The sequence below is a fragment of the Notolepis coatsorum genome (assembly GCF_963971535.1).
Source record: "Notolepis coatsorum genome assembly, chromosome: 4".
NCBI classification, from domain to species: Eukaryota; Metazoa; Chordata; class Actinopteri; order Aulopiformes; family Paralepididae; genus Notolepis; species Notolepis coatsorum.
In genome coordinates, this window is record NC_140168.1 from 125,031,375 (window position 1) to 125,045,505 (window position 14,131).

General features: G+C 50.3%; 1 protein-coding gene across 4 annotated transcripts in view; it reads right to left on the bottom strand.

The window, feature by feature from the left end:
• Positions 1 to 212: 212 nt before the first annotated feature.
• The window catches only part of ubtfl (upstream binding transcription factor, like), a 149,706-nt gene continuing 135,787 nt past the window's right edge, over positions 213 to 14,131 (bottom strand). For 2 of the 4 annotated variants that reach the window (XM_084311755.1, XM_084311756.1), the window contains exons 18-20: positions 9,683 to 9,817; positions 2,997 to 3,095; positions 213 to 864 (exon numbers count right to left, since the gene is read on the bottom strand). In XM_084311755.1, the coding sequence (XP_084167881.1) occupies positions 787 to 864; positions 2,997 to 3,095; positions 9,683 to 9,817 (312 nt within the window). In that variant the 3' untranslated portion in view covers positions 213 to 786. The remainder of the gene's footprint in view (positions 865 to 2,996; positions 3,096 to 9,682; positions 9,818 to 14,131) is intronic. The other 2 variants (XM_084311754.1, XM_084311753.1) reach the window with 2 other exon arrangements.

The window sequence follows — 14,131 nt, forward strand, 5'->3', positions numbered from 1 at the left end:
TATTTTCAATTGAATTTTTGCCCCTTTGCTGATGTTTGCTGTTTTTAACATGTCTGTAAAGCACATTGAATTTTATTTGTATAGCGCTTTTCCAAACAAAGTTACATTCATTCATTCATTCAAGTCAGTGAATGAGAAGCTAATGGAGTATCTGGTGACAACACAATACTTGAAATCACGCAAGAAGAACTCGTGAGAAAAAGTGCATTTTAATTATTGATGGTTTATCCAGATAGTTCAATGGAGGGAAGGCGCCCCCCCCCCCCTTCCACTCAGCCAGAACGAAGGACCACTCGGTTCCTCCTTCCAGCTCTGTACAAACTCCCACATTGTCAAAAAATTCTAAAAAGCCTCAACTCTCTCTTTCGTTTGAAATTTTCCTTCTCAAAGATAAAAAACAACAAAATCGGCAACAGTTTTGAAGTAACACACCTATATAAAAGGCGATTGTTAAAAAGAATGCGTTTTAAACACACAAGTAACAAAGCCCCTGTAAAATAGAGAACTTGTTCCGTTGAATACATCCAACTGGGTCTTCACCTCCTCCTCCCTCTTCACCTCCTCCTCCCTCTTCACCTCCTCCTCCCTCTTCAGCTCCCCCTGAATCTTCACCTCCCCCTGGCTCTTCAGCTCGCTCTTTCGCTGTCCCGCTGAGAAAGAGGCAGAAGGGACCCGCCACGCGAGCGCTGTCCACGCCGGAACCTTCTGTGAGGAGGCGTGTCCTGCGAGGAGGCGTGTCCTGCGAGGAGGCGTGTCCTGCACGGCCCCTCCTCTACTGGGGGGGTGTTAGTCAGAGTCAGAGTCACTACTGTCCTCTGAGGATGAGCTGCTGTCTCCTGATTGGTCGTCGTCGTCCTCCTCGTTCTGTGGACACAAGTAGGACAAGTTTGTCAAAATACACTAAGAGTAAAAAAAAAAAAAAAAAGCTAGCTTTTGATGAGTGGTCACAAGACACAAATCGTTATTTTAAAAGATAGTATGAAGTAAAACTTTAAAGTCTACCGTAACCTCCCCAGCTTTGTCGAACATGTTGCTGCACCTTTGTAGTTGTGTGGTCAGTGATCTGTAGTTGTGTGGTCAGTGATCTGTAGCTGAATGGTCAGTGATATGTAGTTGTACGGTCAGTGATATGTAGTTGTACGGTCAGTGATCTGTAGTTGTACGGTCAGTGATCTGTAGCTGAATGGTCAGTGATCTGTAGTTGTATGGTCAGTGATCTGTAGTTGAATGGACAGTGATCTGTAGTTGTGCGGCCACAGTGATCTGTAGTTGTATGGTCAGTGATCTGTAGTTGTATGGTCAGTGATCTGTAGTTGAATGGACAGTGATCTGTAGTTGTGTGGTCAGTGATCTTAGTTGTGTGGTCAGTGATCTGTAGTTGTGTGGTCAGTGATCTGTAGTTGTGTGGTCAGTGATCTGTAGTTGTGTGGTCAGTGATCTGTAGTTGAACGGTCAGTGATCTGTAGTTGTATGGTCAGTGATCTGTAGTTGTACGGCCAGTGATCTGTAGTTGAACGGTCAGTGATCTGTAGTTGTATGGTCAGTGATCTGTAGTTGTGTGGTCAGTGATCTGTAGTTGTATGGTCAGTGATCTGTAGTTGAATGGTCAGTGATCTGTAGTTGAATGGTCAGTGATCTGTAGTTGAATGGTCAGTGATCTGTAGTTGTATGGTCAGTGATCTGTAGTTGTGTGGTCAGTGATCTGTAGTTGTGTGGCCACAGTGATCTGTAGTTGTGTGGTCAGTGATCTGTAGTTGTACGGTCAGTGATCTGTAGTTGAACGGTCAGTGATCTGTAGTTGAATGGTCAGTGATCTGTAGTTGTGTGGTCAGTGATCTGTAGTTGTGTGGTCAGTGATCTGTAGTTGAACGGTCAGTGATCTGTAGTTGTATGGTCAGTGATCTGTAGTTGTACGGCCAGTGATCTGTAGTTGAACGGTCAGTGATCTGTAGTTGTATGGTCAGTGATATGTAGTTGTATGGTCAGTGATCTGTAGTTGAATGGTCAGTGATCTGTAGTTGAATGGTCAGTGATCTGTAGTTGAATGGTCAGTGATCTGTAGTTGTATGGTCAGTGATCTGTAGTTGTGTGGTCAGTGATCTGTAGTTGTGTGGCCACAGTGATCTGTAGTTGTGTGGTCAGTGATCTGTAGTTGTACGGTCAGTGATCTGTAGTTGAACGGTCAGTGATCTGTAGTTGAATGGTCAGTGGTCTGTAGTTGTGTGGTCAGTGATCTGTAGTTGTGTGGTCAGTGATCTGTAGTTGTGTGGTCAGTGATCTGTAGTTGTATGGTCAGTGATCTGTAGTTGTACGGTCAGTGATTTGTGCATCACAATATTGGTCATTGTACTTCCGTCTTTATCTTGCCTGAAATATGGCCTAATATGAGTTGAACTTATAGTAGTAGTGAATTCTTGAAAATCTTTTTCTTTTTCTTTTTTTTGAGTTCAGGTATAATATTGACAACATACCAAAAGTCGGCTTAACATTCATATGATAATTGGATGGAATCATGACTTGTGAGACACGTGTTCGAAGACAAATGACTGGTGAGACACGTGTTCGAAGTAGAGGTGTGGACATTTCTCGATTCTAAGATGCATCGCGATGCGGACGTGGACGATTCTGCATCGATGCAGTAGAATCTAATCGGGAGGCCAGTGAAGATTCACAGCTCTAGTTCGAAGATAAATTATTTGTGAGGCACGTTGGATGAAGACGGTGAAGACTGATGACAAACTACACGTCTACACGTCAGCTGACAAACTACACGTCTACACGCCAGCTGACAAACTACACGTCTACATGTCAGCTGACAAACTACACGTCTACACGTCAGATGACAAACTACACGTCTACACGTCAGATGACAAACTACACGTCTACATGTCAGCTGACAAACTACACGTCTACACGTCAGATGACAAACTACACGTCTACACGTCAGATGACAAACTACACGTCTACATGTCAGCTGACAAACTACACGTCGGCACCTCGTCATCGTCTTCGCTGGAGCTGGAGCCAGATGTCTCGTCGTCGTCTGAAGAGTCCGATGAGTCCGTCTTGTCGTCTTCAGAGTCCGACGTGTCCTGCTGGAATGAATTAATGAAAACGTTTATTTAAAATGGACACCACAGCTACATTGGACCACCCACAGTGGACAGACCAGATGCGTTGTTTTGCGTGTTTATAGCACAAGTGCTAGTTTTCAACACTAGTCCATTGAGGCTTTTCTAAAAGATATAATAAAATTAACATTAAAATACAGAATTAAAATCACAAATCAGAACAAATATTTTCCAGAGCAAGAGTCCACGATAAAAACAACAACAATACACAGGGTCACTTCTCTCCAGAAACACACACAAAATACTGCACACCAGGGCGGCTAAGTGGCGCAGTGGGCAAGGCGCTCGCCACTAACGCAGGAGATGCTGGGTTCGAGCCCAGCTCTCGGCGTTGCTACCAGCTTGGCTGGTCGTTCATACTAACACAATTGGCTGTGTTACGGGTGGGAAAGCCGGTGGATGGGGATTGGACGTTGTGGACAGCGACTCCTACAGGTCGGTTGGTGCGCCTGTACAGCAGAATCAGGAAGTAACGGGGGCAGAGTGAGCCTCCCACGCGTTACTCCTTGCCACTGAGAGATCGCACTGTTCAGGTGAAAAGATCCGACAGCTGCCTCCTCGTGTACCGGAGGGGACGCGTAAAGATTTTCCCCAACCCACTTTCAGTTCCGCGTTCGGGTTCCGCGATCTGATTGGCCACTGACGTTTCTCTCGCCAATCGCGTTACGCCTAGATCACTGGTTAAGCTTGGCGACTCTTTCGAAGTCGCTCTCTTTCGAAGTTGGTTAAGGTTAGAGTTTGTCGGTGGTCTATAGCCCTGCTCTAAAGACAAACTCTAACCTTAACCAACTTCGAAAGAGAGCGACTTCGAAAGAGTCGCCAAGCTTAACCAGTATACTAGCAGGCTGTTAGAGGCAGAACTAGGCGTAACGCGATTGGCGCTGAGAAACGTCAGTGGCCAATCAGATTGCGGAACCCGAACGCGGAACTGAAAGTGGGTTGGGAAAAATCTTTATGCAGAGGGGACACGTGATGCAAGGCTTGGTCCACATTGCAGCCGACCAGTGGGAGGCATAGTCTAGCAACGTTCGAGACAGGGGAGAATTGGCGAGGCAAAATTGGGATGGGAGAAAAATAGAAAAATAAGGAGAAAAAGTGGATGAAAACAGAATACTGCACACCGACTAAGGGACTAAAGTGGGTATCAAACAAAAGGGAAGACAGTCAGGTTTTAAACTGTGGATACCAAACAGAAGGTAAAGACGACTTTGAGCTGTTCTGAACAGTAATCCAGAACTATTTTATTGCACTGTAAAAATCTGTGATTTTATAGTATGTCTGCACTTTATATGTGCTCATTTCATCATTCATGTCTTGTTCTTTTTACTAAAACTGAATCAAACCATAAACAAAGTGGCCTGTTGGGATGTTAGCTCATAATGTGAAAAACTGTGATTTTATATGTCTGCTCATTTTACCCTTGCTATTATTTTACTTATTTGTACCTTTATTTCTATGCCCCACTATCCGCTGGGCGCATATGATGGTTCTGATATGATTTGATTAATATATCTGCATTATTTTATCCCACTTTATGCTTTGCTCTTGCTGCTTGTTTTACACAGATTTTACACAGTCTTATTTCTTACTGATGTAAAGCACTTTGAACTGCAATCCCCTGTATGAAAGGTGCTATACAAATAAAGTTATTATTATTAGTATATATGTGTGTGTGTGAAAGAGAATGTTAGTATTAAAGAGCAGAGTGTTACCTTGGCTCGGTACGCCATATGGATGGGAGTATTAAAGAGTGTTACCTTGGCTCGGTACGCCATATGGATGGGAGTATTAAAGAGTGTTACCGTGGCTCTGTAGGCCATATGGATGGGAGTATTAAAGAGTGGGGGGCGGGGGACGTCGTTTATTATGATTGATTACCAATAACAGTGGTTGTGTAACTAGCCACTAAGGCTGAGCCCGAACCCTGTTTTTAGGGTTCGAACGTTCGCCAGGGTTTATCGAACGAACGTTCGAACGTTTGTTTTTTTAAATTTTTTAATAAAATATATTTTTTTTATTGTATTATTATAGATCCTACGGAGGGCGGCATTGCATAGTCTATTGGTGAAAAACATGTTGTTTACAGTGGTGGCTGTTCATGTAAACATGTAATTAAACAAAGCACTCAGAAGAAAATAAACAAGCTACTGAATCAAAGTATGATAAACAATAGCCCTTGCAGTCACGTAAGGGGCTAGATAAACAAATGCATTCGTTTTGTGGCATTAACCGAACGTTATATAGTTAGTGTTACACGTTCAATAACAGGTATTCACTCTTGGTCGACGGGGAGGGGAGCCGGGAGGAGAGGCGCACGCCTCGGCTCAACAGACCCGTCCACCGTCTAGCTCGGAACGGCCGGGCTCCCAACACGCCTGCCGCCCGTCCGCCCTACCACCGTTCCGAGGTAGACGGTGGACGGGTCTGTCCACCGTGCGCCTGCTGTTGTTTCCAACGCAACCACCTCCCGCCATGAAGCTCGCGCTCCGTGGCCGAAAAAGGATGGTATTCATTAATGAACCTTCTGCAGGTTCACCTACGGAAACCTTGTTACCGATTACTTCCTCGGCGGGGAGCTAACTACGGCTCCCCGGTAGCTACGGTAAGTCTGTTGAGGCTTGCCGATTGGTGGTAACAGCAGAGGCGGGTGCAAGCGGTGTGACGTAATTGGCAGAATCGCCTGTCAATCAAAATAGAGCTCTGGTTGAGAAATAGTATCCCGCTGCAGCCCGGCAGACCATACTGGTTGAGCCGAGCGCCTCGCATTCACATCACCTCAACCCCGTGCGCATCCTTTATTTTTTTTTTCACCGAACGTTCGAACCTATTAATTAAAGTCCGAATGTCAGCGTAACGAACGAACGTTTGAACGTTCGGGCTCAGCCTTACTAGCCACATACGCTGCTCGGCTGGTTGCGTATCATAGCAAGCTCTGATCCGGCTGTAATTTATGTGAAAAAGATCTTACCATAAGCCGGTGGGATACCCCAGAGCATTTCCCCGTTATCGATCGGCATCTGGTAGATCGATATGTCCATTGGCTGATGATAAATCCCCTTATTCCATGGTGAAATCTGCGATTCGAAACGTAATCCACGGTACATGATGCTGGTTCAGAATCCGGGTACTAAAAATCTCCATTGAAAGGGGGAAAAAAAAGTGATCCATTCGCCCACAGGGCATACTGCAGTGGAGCGATGGCGCCCCTAAGAGGATCTGGCCGGTATTGCACATCCTCGAATTCACAGACTAGGGAATATATGCAGTGCCGCTCCGCGACCTTGACCCGGTTATTAAAATGATATAAAAGCAATAACAACTTGCCACAGCTTTATACGTGATTCTGTCCACAACGCATGGATTCGAAACCCGTATTAACTCGTGGTCGGGCGGCAAAGTGTTAAAGAGTGTTACCTTGGCTCTGTAGGCCATATGGATGGGAGTATTAAAGAGTGTTACCTTGGCTCTGTAGGCCATATGGATGGGAGTATTAAAGAGTGTTACCTTGGCTCTGTAGGCCATATGGATGGGAGTATTAAAGAGTGTTACCTTGGCTCTGTAGGCCATATGGATGGGAGTATTAAAGAGTGTTACCGTGGCTCTGTAGGCCATATGGATGGGAGTATTAAAGAGTGTTACCTTGGCTCTGTAGGCCATATGGATGGGAGTATTAAAGAGTTACCTTGGCTCTGTAGGCCATATGGATGGGAGTATTAAAGAGTGTTACCTTGGCTCGGTACGCCATATGGATGGGTGTATTAAAGAGTGTTACCTTGGCTCTGTAGGCCATATGGATGGGAGTATTAAAGAGTTACCTTGGCTCTGTAGGCCATATGGATGGGAGTATTAATCTAAAGCACCCGACGCGGTACCGTCCAATGGCGCACTGTTTTTTATTTTCAGCACTATTTTCTCATTTTTTGGCGGAGGGACACCATTTTTTGTGGCCATATTACGAACACCGGCCCCCACACACACAGCAAGTATCAATCCGCAGCTCTGACCAGAAGTCTATAAAAAAAAACGTCAACCGCAGCTCCCGTTTTCCAAACTTTCCCCCAGAGCGAGCGGTCGCACAATGAATTTTCTCCGGGGATTCTGCGCCTGCCTGTACATTTCGAAACGACCATGTAAGTACTGTGTTTACTAATCTGTTGGACTTCTTATAGCATTCGTTAACTTTTATGACCGTCTATAGTGTTTGTGAGATGTTTTTACAGAGATTCTGGTCATATTTTCCATCAAAAATCTTGTTTTGAAATCTACCGTGTGCGACTAGCAATTTCCCCCCAGGGAGAGTTACCTGTGAGTTGGCTAACATTCAGCGCTAGCTGCAGGCTAACGGCAACACAGTTGTCGTATTTATTTCGCAAATGCAGTGTTTTCAAATAAGCCACATTGCTGTATTTAGTGTATTCATTAGTGGGTCATATTCCTATATGTAACATATCTCATTTTATCAACTTAGAATTGACGGCAGTGTCTAGATGCTGGAACTAGCTCCCATGCTAACAGCACCGGCTGAGATCCAGGAACAGCGCCGTCATTCCCCTACCCAGGACAAAACGCTCAAGAAGGGCGAGGTTCTAGAAGGAAGACAAGGCTCTATGAAGATAATGGGGTAAGTTTGAAGAAAAATTTTAACACACACATGAACGTTTTATAATTATCATCACAATATGTAAATAAAAAAAAAATATTAATTTTTTTATCAAATCTAGTTTCATTAATTAATTAATAACTTTTGAACAATAGATGCTATTTCTAATCTGTCAGCTGTTCTATATTACCAACAAGATTGTCTACATTCCATTCAAGATACATAAATCTGATTTAAGCAAGGAAAGTGTAATTTAATACATTTTTATCTTCCAAGTTTAATTTCAACAAGTTCAAGTGCAACTACATATGAACCATAATAATAAAAATGATGATGATAATCATACACTTATTTTATATCATTGGAAAGCCCTAGTTGTTAGCTTTAAAATGGCACCAAATATGAGGTACTTTGAAATACCCAGTAACTAATAATCTATCACAAACCAATGCAATATCATGTTCAGGGATTTCCTAAATACAAGAAAGCTCTGGAAGAGTTAAAGAGTGTTACCTTGGCTCGGTACGCCATATGGATGGGAGTATTAAAGAGTGTTACCTTGGCTCTGTAGGCCATATGGATGAGAGTATTAAAGAGTGTTACCTTGGCTCTGTAGGCCATATGGATGGGTGTATTAAAGAGTGTTACCTTGGCTCTGTAGGCCATATGGATGAGAGTATTAAAGAGTGTTACCTTCGCTCTGTAGGCCATATGGATGGGAGTATTAAAGAGTGTTACCTTGGCTCGGTACGCCATATGGATGAGAGTATTAAAGAGTTACCTTGGCTCTGTAGGCCATATGGATGGGAGTATTAAAGAGTGTTACCTTGGCTCGGTACGCCATATGGATGAGAGTATTAAAGAGTGTTACCTTGGCTCTGTAGGCCATATGGATGAGAGTATTAAAGAGTGTTACCTTGGCTCTGTAGGCCATATGGATGAGAGTATTAAAGAGTGTTACCTTGGCTCTGTAGGCCATATGGATGAGAGTATTAAAGAGTGTTACCTTGGCTCGGTAGGCCATATGGATGAGAGTATTAAAGAGTGTTATCTTGGCTTGGTACGCCATATGGATGAGAGTATTAAAGAGTGTTACCTTGGCTTGGTACGCCATATGGATGAGAGTATTAAAGAGTGTTATCTTGGCTTGGTACGCCATATGGATGAGAGTATTAAAGAGTGTTACCTTGGCTCGGTAGGCCATATGGATGAGAGTATTAAAGAGTGTTACCTTGGCTCTGTAGGCCATATGGATGAGAGTATTAAAGAGTGTTACCTTGGCTCGGTAGGCCATATGGATGAGAGTATTAAAGAGTGTTACCTTGGCTTGGTACGCCATATGGATGAGAGTATTAAAGAGTGTTATCTTGGCTTGGTACGCCATATGGATGAGAGTATTAAAGAGTGTTACCTTGGCTCGGTAGGCCATATGGATGGGAGTATTAAAGAGTGTTACCTTGGCTCGGTAGGCCATATGGATGAGAGTATTAAAGAGTGTTATCTTGGCTTGGTACGCCATATGGATGAGAGTATTAAAGAGTGTTACCTTGGCTTGGTACGCCATATGGATGAGAGTATTAAAGAGTGTTATCTTGGCTTGGTACGCCATATGGATGAGAGTATTAAAGAGTGTTACCTTGGCTCGGTAGGCCATATGGATGAGAGTATTAAAGAGTGTTATCTTGGCTTGGTACGCCATATGGATGAGAGTATTAAAGAGTGTTATCTTGGCTTGGTACGCCATATGGATGAGAGTATTAAAGAGTGTTACCTTGGCTTGGTACGCCATATGGATGAGAGTATTAAAGAGTGTTACCTTGGCTTGGTACGCCATATGGATGAGAGTATTAAAGAGTGTTATCTTGGCTCGGTAGGCCATATGGATGGGAGTATTAAAGAGTGTTACCTTGGCTCGGTACGCCATATGGATGAGAGTATTAAAGAGTGTTACCTTGGCTCGGTAGGCCATGGCCCGCTTGCCCACCGCCACCCCCGGTGTCGTAGCTCTGACGCCTGCCGCCTTCCCCTTCGCCGTGACGCGGACCTTCGCCCCGGGCCCCCGCGCTTTGGTACTGCTCCGCCGCTTCTACAGGAGGGGAGGTGGAGGAGAGGAGGTGGAGGAGAGGGGAGGTGGAGAGAGAGGAGGTTGAGGAGAGGGGAGGTGGAGGAGAGAGGGGAGGTGGAGGAGAGAGGAGGTGGAGGAGAGGGGAGGTGGAGGAGGAGGTGGAGGGGAGGTGGAGGAGAGAGGAGGTGGAGGAGAGGGGAGGTGGAGGAGAGGGGAGGTGGAGGAGAGAGGAGGTGGAGGAGAGAGGAGAGAGGAGGTGGAGGAGAGAGGTGGAGGAGGAGGAGAGGATGTGGAGGAGAGAGGAGGTGGAGGAGAGAGGGGAGGAGAGAGGAGGTGGAGGAGAGAGGAGGTGGAGGAGAGAGGGGAGGTGGAGGAGAGAGAAGAGGTGGAGGAGGGGGGAGGAGAGAGCAGGTGGAGGAGAGAGGGGAGGAGGAGAGGTGGAGAGAGGAGGTGGAGGAGAGGGGAGGTGGAGGAGAGAGGAGGTGGAGGAGAGAGGAGGTGGAGGAGAGAGGGGGAGGAAGGAGGGGTGGAGGAGAGGAGGTGGAAGAGAGATGATGTGGAGGAGAGAGGAGGTGGAGGAGAGAGGAGGTGGAGGAGAGGAGGTGGAGGAGGGGAGGTGGAGAGAGGGGAGGTGGAGGAGAGGAGGTGGAGGAGAGAGGAGGTGGAGGAGAGGAGGTGGAGGAAAGGGGGGAGGTAGAGGAGGTGGAGGAGAAAGGAGGTGGAGAGAGGAGGTGGAGGAGAGAGGAGGTGGAGGAGAGAGGGGAGGTGGAGGAGGAGGAGAGGAGGTGGAGGAGAGAGGGAAGGAGAGGAGGTGGAGGAGAGACGGAGGAGAGGGGAGGAGAGGGGGGAGGTGGAGGAGAGGAGTCGGAGGAGAGGTGGAAAAGAGAGGGGAGGAGAGGAGAGATGAGGTGGAGGAGAGAGCAGGTGGAGGAGAGGAGGTGGAGGAGAGAGGGGAGGTGGAGGAGAGAGAGGAGGTGGAGGAGAGAGGGGAGGAGAGAGGGGAGGAGAGGAGGTGGAGGAGAGGAGGTGGAGCAGAGAGAGGAGGTGGAGGAGAGACGGGAGGTGGAGGAGAGAGGAGGTGGAGGAGAGAGAGGTGGAGGAGAGGGGAGGTGGAGGAGAGAGGAGGTGGAGGAGAGGGGAGGTGGAGGAGAGGAGGTGGAGGAGACGGGAGGTGGAGGAGAGAGGGGAGGTGGAGGAGAGAGAGGAGGTAGAGGAGAGATGGAGGAGAGAGGAGGTGGAGGAGAGGATGTGGAGGAGAGAGGAGGTGGAGGAGAGGAGGTGGAGGAGAGAGGGGAGGTGGAGGAGAGAGGGGAGGAGGAGAGGTGGAGGAGAGAGGAGGTGGAGGAGAGGTGGAGGAGAGAGGAGGTGGAGGAGAGAGGGGAGGTGGAGGAGAGAGGAGGTGGAGGAGAGAGGGTAGGTGGAGAGGAGGTGGAGGAGAGGAGGTGGAGGAGAGAGGGGAGGTGGAGGAGAGAGGGGAGGAGGAGAGGTGGAGGAGAGAGGGGAGGTGGAGGAGAGAGGGGAGGTGGAGGAGAGGAGGTGGAGGAGAGAGGAGGTGGAGGAGAGGGGAGGAGGAGGACAGAGGGGAGGAGGAGAGGTGGAGGAGAGGAGGTGGAGGAGAGAGGTGGAGGAGAGAGAGGAGGTGGAGGAGAGGGGAGGTGGAGGAGAGAGGAGGAGAGGAGGGGAGGTGGAGGAGAGAGGAGGTGGAGGAGAGAGTAGGTGGAGGAGAGGGGGGAGGAGAGGTGGAGAGAGGGGAGGTGGAGAGAGGGGAGGTGGAGGAGAGGAGGTGGAGGGGAGAGGGGAGGAGGAGAGAGGGGAGGTGGAGGAGAGAGGAGGTGGAGGAGAGGGGAGGTGGAGGAGAGAGTGGAGGGGAGGTGGCGGAGAGGTGGAGGAGAGGGGAGGAGAGAGGGGAGGTGGAGGAGAGGAGGAGGAAAGAGGGGAGGTGGAGGAGAGAGGGGAGGTGGAGGAGAGAGGAAGTGGAGGAGAGAGAGGAGGTGGAGGAGAGAGGAGGTGGAGGAGAGAGTGGAGGTGGAGGAGAGGGGAGGTGGCGGAGAGGTGGAGGAGAGAGGGGAGGTGGAGGAGAGGAGGAAAGAGGGGAGGTGGAGGAGAGGAGGAAAGAGGGGAGGTGGAGGAGAGAGGGGAGGTGGAGGAGAGAGGGGAGGAGAGGGGGTGGGGAGAGGAGGTGGAGGAGAGAGGGGAGGTGGAGGAGAGAGGGGAGGAGAGAGAGGAGGTGGAGGAGAGAGGGGAGGTGGAGGAGAGAGGGGAGGAGAGAGAGGAGGTGGAGGAGAGAGGGGAGGTGGAGGACAGAGGGGAGGAGGAGAGGTGGAGGAGAGGAGGTGGAGGAGAGAGGTGGAGAGAGAGGAGGTGGAGGAGAGAGGGGAGGTGGAGGAGAGAGGAGAGGAGGGGAGGTGGAGGAGAGAGTAGGTGGAGGAGAGGGGGGAGGAGAGGTGGAGAGAGGGGAGGTGGAGAGAGGGGAGGTGGAGAGAGGGGAGGTGGAGGAGAGGAGGTGGAGGAGAGAGGGGAGGAGGAGGAGAGAGGAGGTGGAGGAGAGAGGGGAGGTGGAGAGAGGGGAGGTGGAGAGAGGGGAGGTGGAGGAGAGGAGGTGGAGGAGAGAGGGGAGGAGGAGGAGAGAGGAGGTGGAGGAGAGAGGGGAGGTGGAGGAGAGAGGGGAGGTGGAGGAGAGAGGAGGTGGAGGAGAGAGTAGGTGGAGGAGAGGGGGGAGGAGAGGTGGAGAGAGGGGGAGGTGGAGAGAGGGGAGGTGGAGGAGAGGAGGTGGAGGAGAGAGGGGAGGAGGAGGAGAGAGGGGAGGAGGAGGAGAGAGGAGGTGGAGGAGAGAGGGGAGGTGGAGGAGAGAGTGGAGGGGAGGTGGCGGAGAGGTGGAGGAGAGGGGAGGAGAGAGGGGAGGTGGAGGAGAGGAGGAGGAAAGAGGGGAGGTGGAGGAGAGAGGGGAGGTGGAGGAGAGAGGAAGTGGAGGAGAGAGAGGAGGTGGAGGAGAGAGGAGGTGGAGGAGAGGGGAGGTGGAGGAGAGAGTGGAGGTGGAGGAGAGGGGAGGTGGCGGAGAGAGGGGAGGTGGAGGAGAGGAGGAGGAAAGAGGGGAGGTGGAGGAGAAGAGGAAAGAGGGGAGGTGGAGGAGAGAGGGGAGGTGGAGGAGAGAGGGGAGGAGAGAGGGGAGGTGGGGAGAGGAGGTGGAGGAGAGAGAGGAGGTGGAGAGAAGGTGGAGGAGAGAGGGGAGGTGGAGGAGAGAGGGGAGGAGAGAGAGGAGGTGGAGGAGAGAGGGGAGGTGGAGGAGAGAGGAGGTGGAGGAGAGAGGAGAGAGGAGGTGGAGGAGAGAGGTGGAGGAGGAGGAGAGGATGTGGAGGAGAGAGGAGGTGGAGGAGAGAGGGGAGGAGAGAGGAGGTGGAGGAGAGAGGAGGTGGAGGAGAGAGGGGAGGTGGAGGAGAGAGAAGAGGTGGAGGAGGGGGGAGGGAGAGAGCAGGTGGAGGAGAGGAGGTGGAGAGAGGGGAGGAGGAGAGGTGGAGAGAGGAGGTGGAGGAGAGGGGAGGTGGAGGAGAGAGGAGGTGGAGGAGAGAGGAGGTGGAGGAGAGAGGGGGAGGAAGGAGGGGTGGAGGAGAGGAGGTGGAAGAGAGATGATGTGGAGGAGAGAGGAGGTGGAGGAGAGAGGAGGTGGAGGAGAGGAGGTGGAGGAGGGGAGGTGGAGAGAGGGGAGGTGGAGGAGAGGAGGTGGAGGAGAGAGGAGGTGGAGGAGAGGAGGTGGAGGAAAGGGGGGAGGTAGAGGAGGTGGAGGAGAAAGGAGGTGGAGAGAGGAGGTGGAGGAGAGAGGAGGTGGAGGAGAGAGGGGAGGTGGAGGAGGAGGAGAGGAGGTGGAGGAGAGAGGGAAGGAGAGGAGGTGGAGGAGAGACGGAGGAGAGGGGAGGAGAGGGGGGAGGTGGAGGAGAGGAGTCGGAGGAGAGGTGGAAAAGAGAGGGGAGGAGAGGAGAGATGAGGTGGAGGAGAGAGCAGGTGGAGGAGAGGAGGTGGAGGAGAGAGGGGAGGTGGAGGAGAGAGAGGAGGTGGAGGAGAGAGGGGAGGAGAGAGGGGAGGAGAGGAGGTGGAGGAGAGGAGGTGGAGCAGAGAGAGGAGGTGGAGGAGAGACGGGAGGTGGAGGAGAGAGGAGGTGGAGGAGAGAGAGGTGGAGGAGAGGGGAGGTGGAGGAGAGAGGAGGTGGAGGAGAGGGGAGGTGGAGGAGAGGAGGTGGAGGAGACGGGAGGTGGAGGAGAGAGGGGAGGTGGAGGAGAGAGAGGAGGTAGAGGAGAGATGGAGGAGAGAGGAGGTGGAGGAGAGGATGTGGAGGAGAGAGGA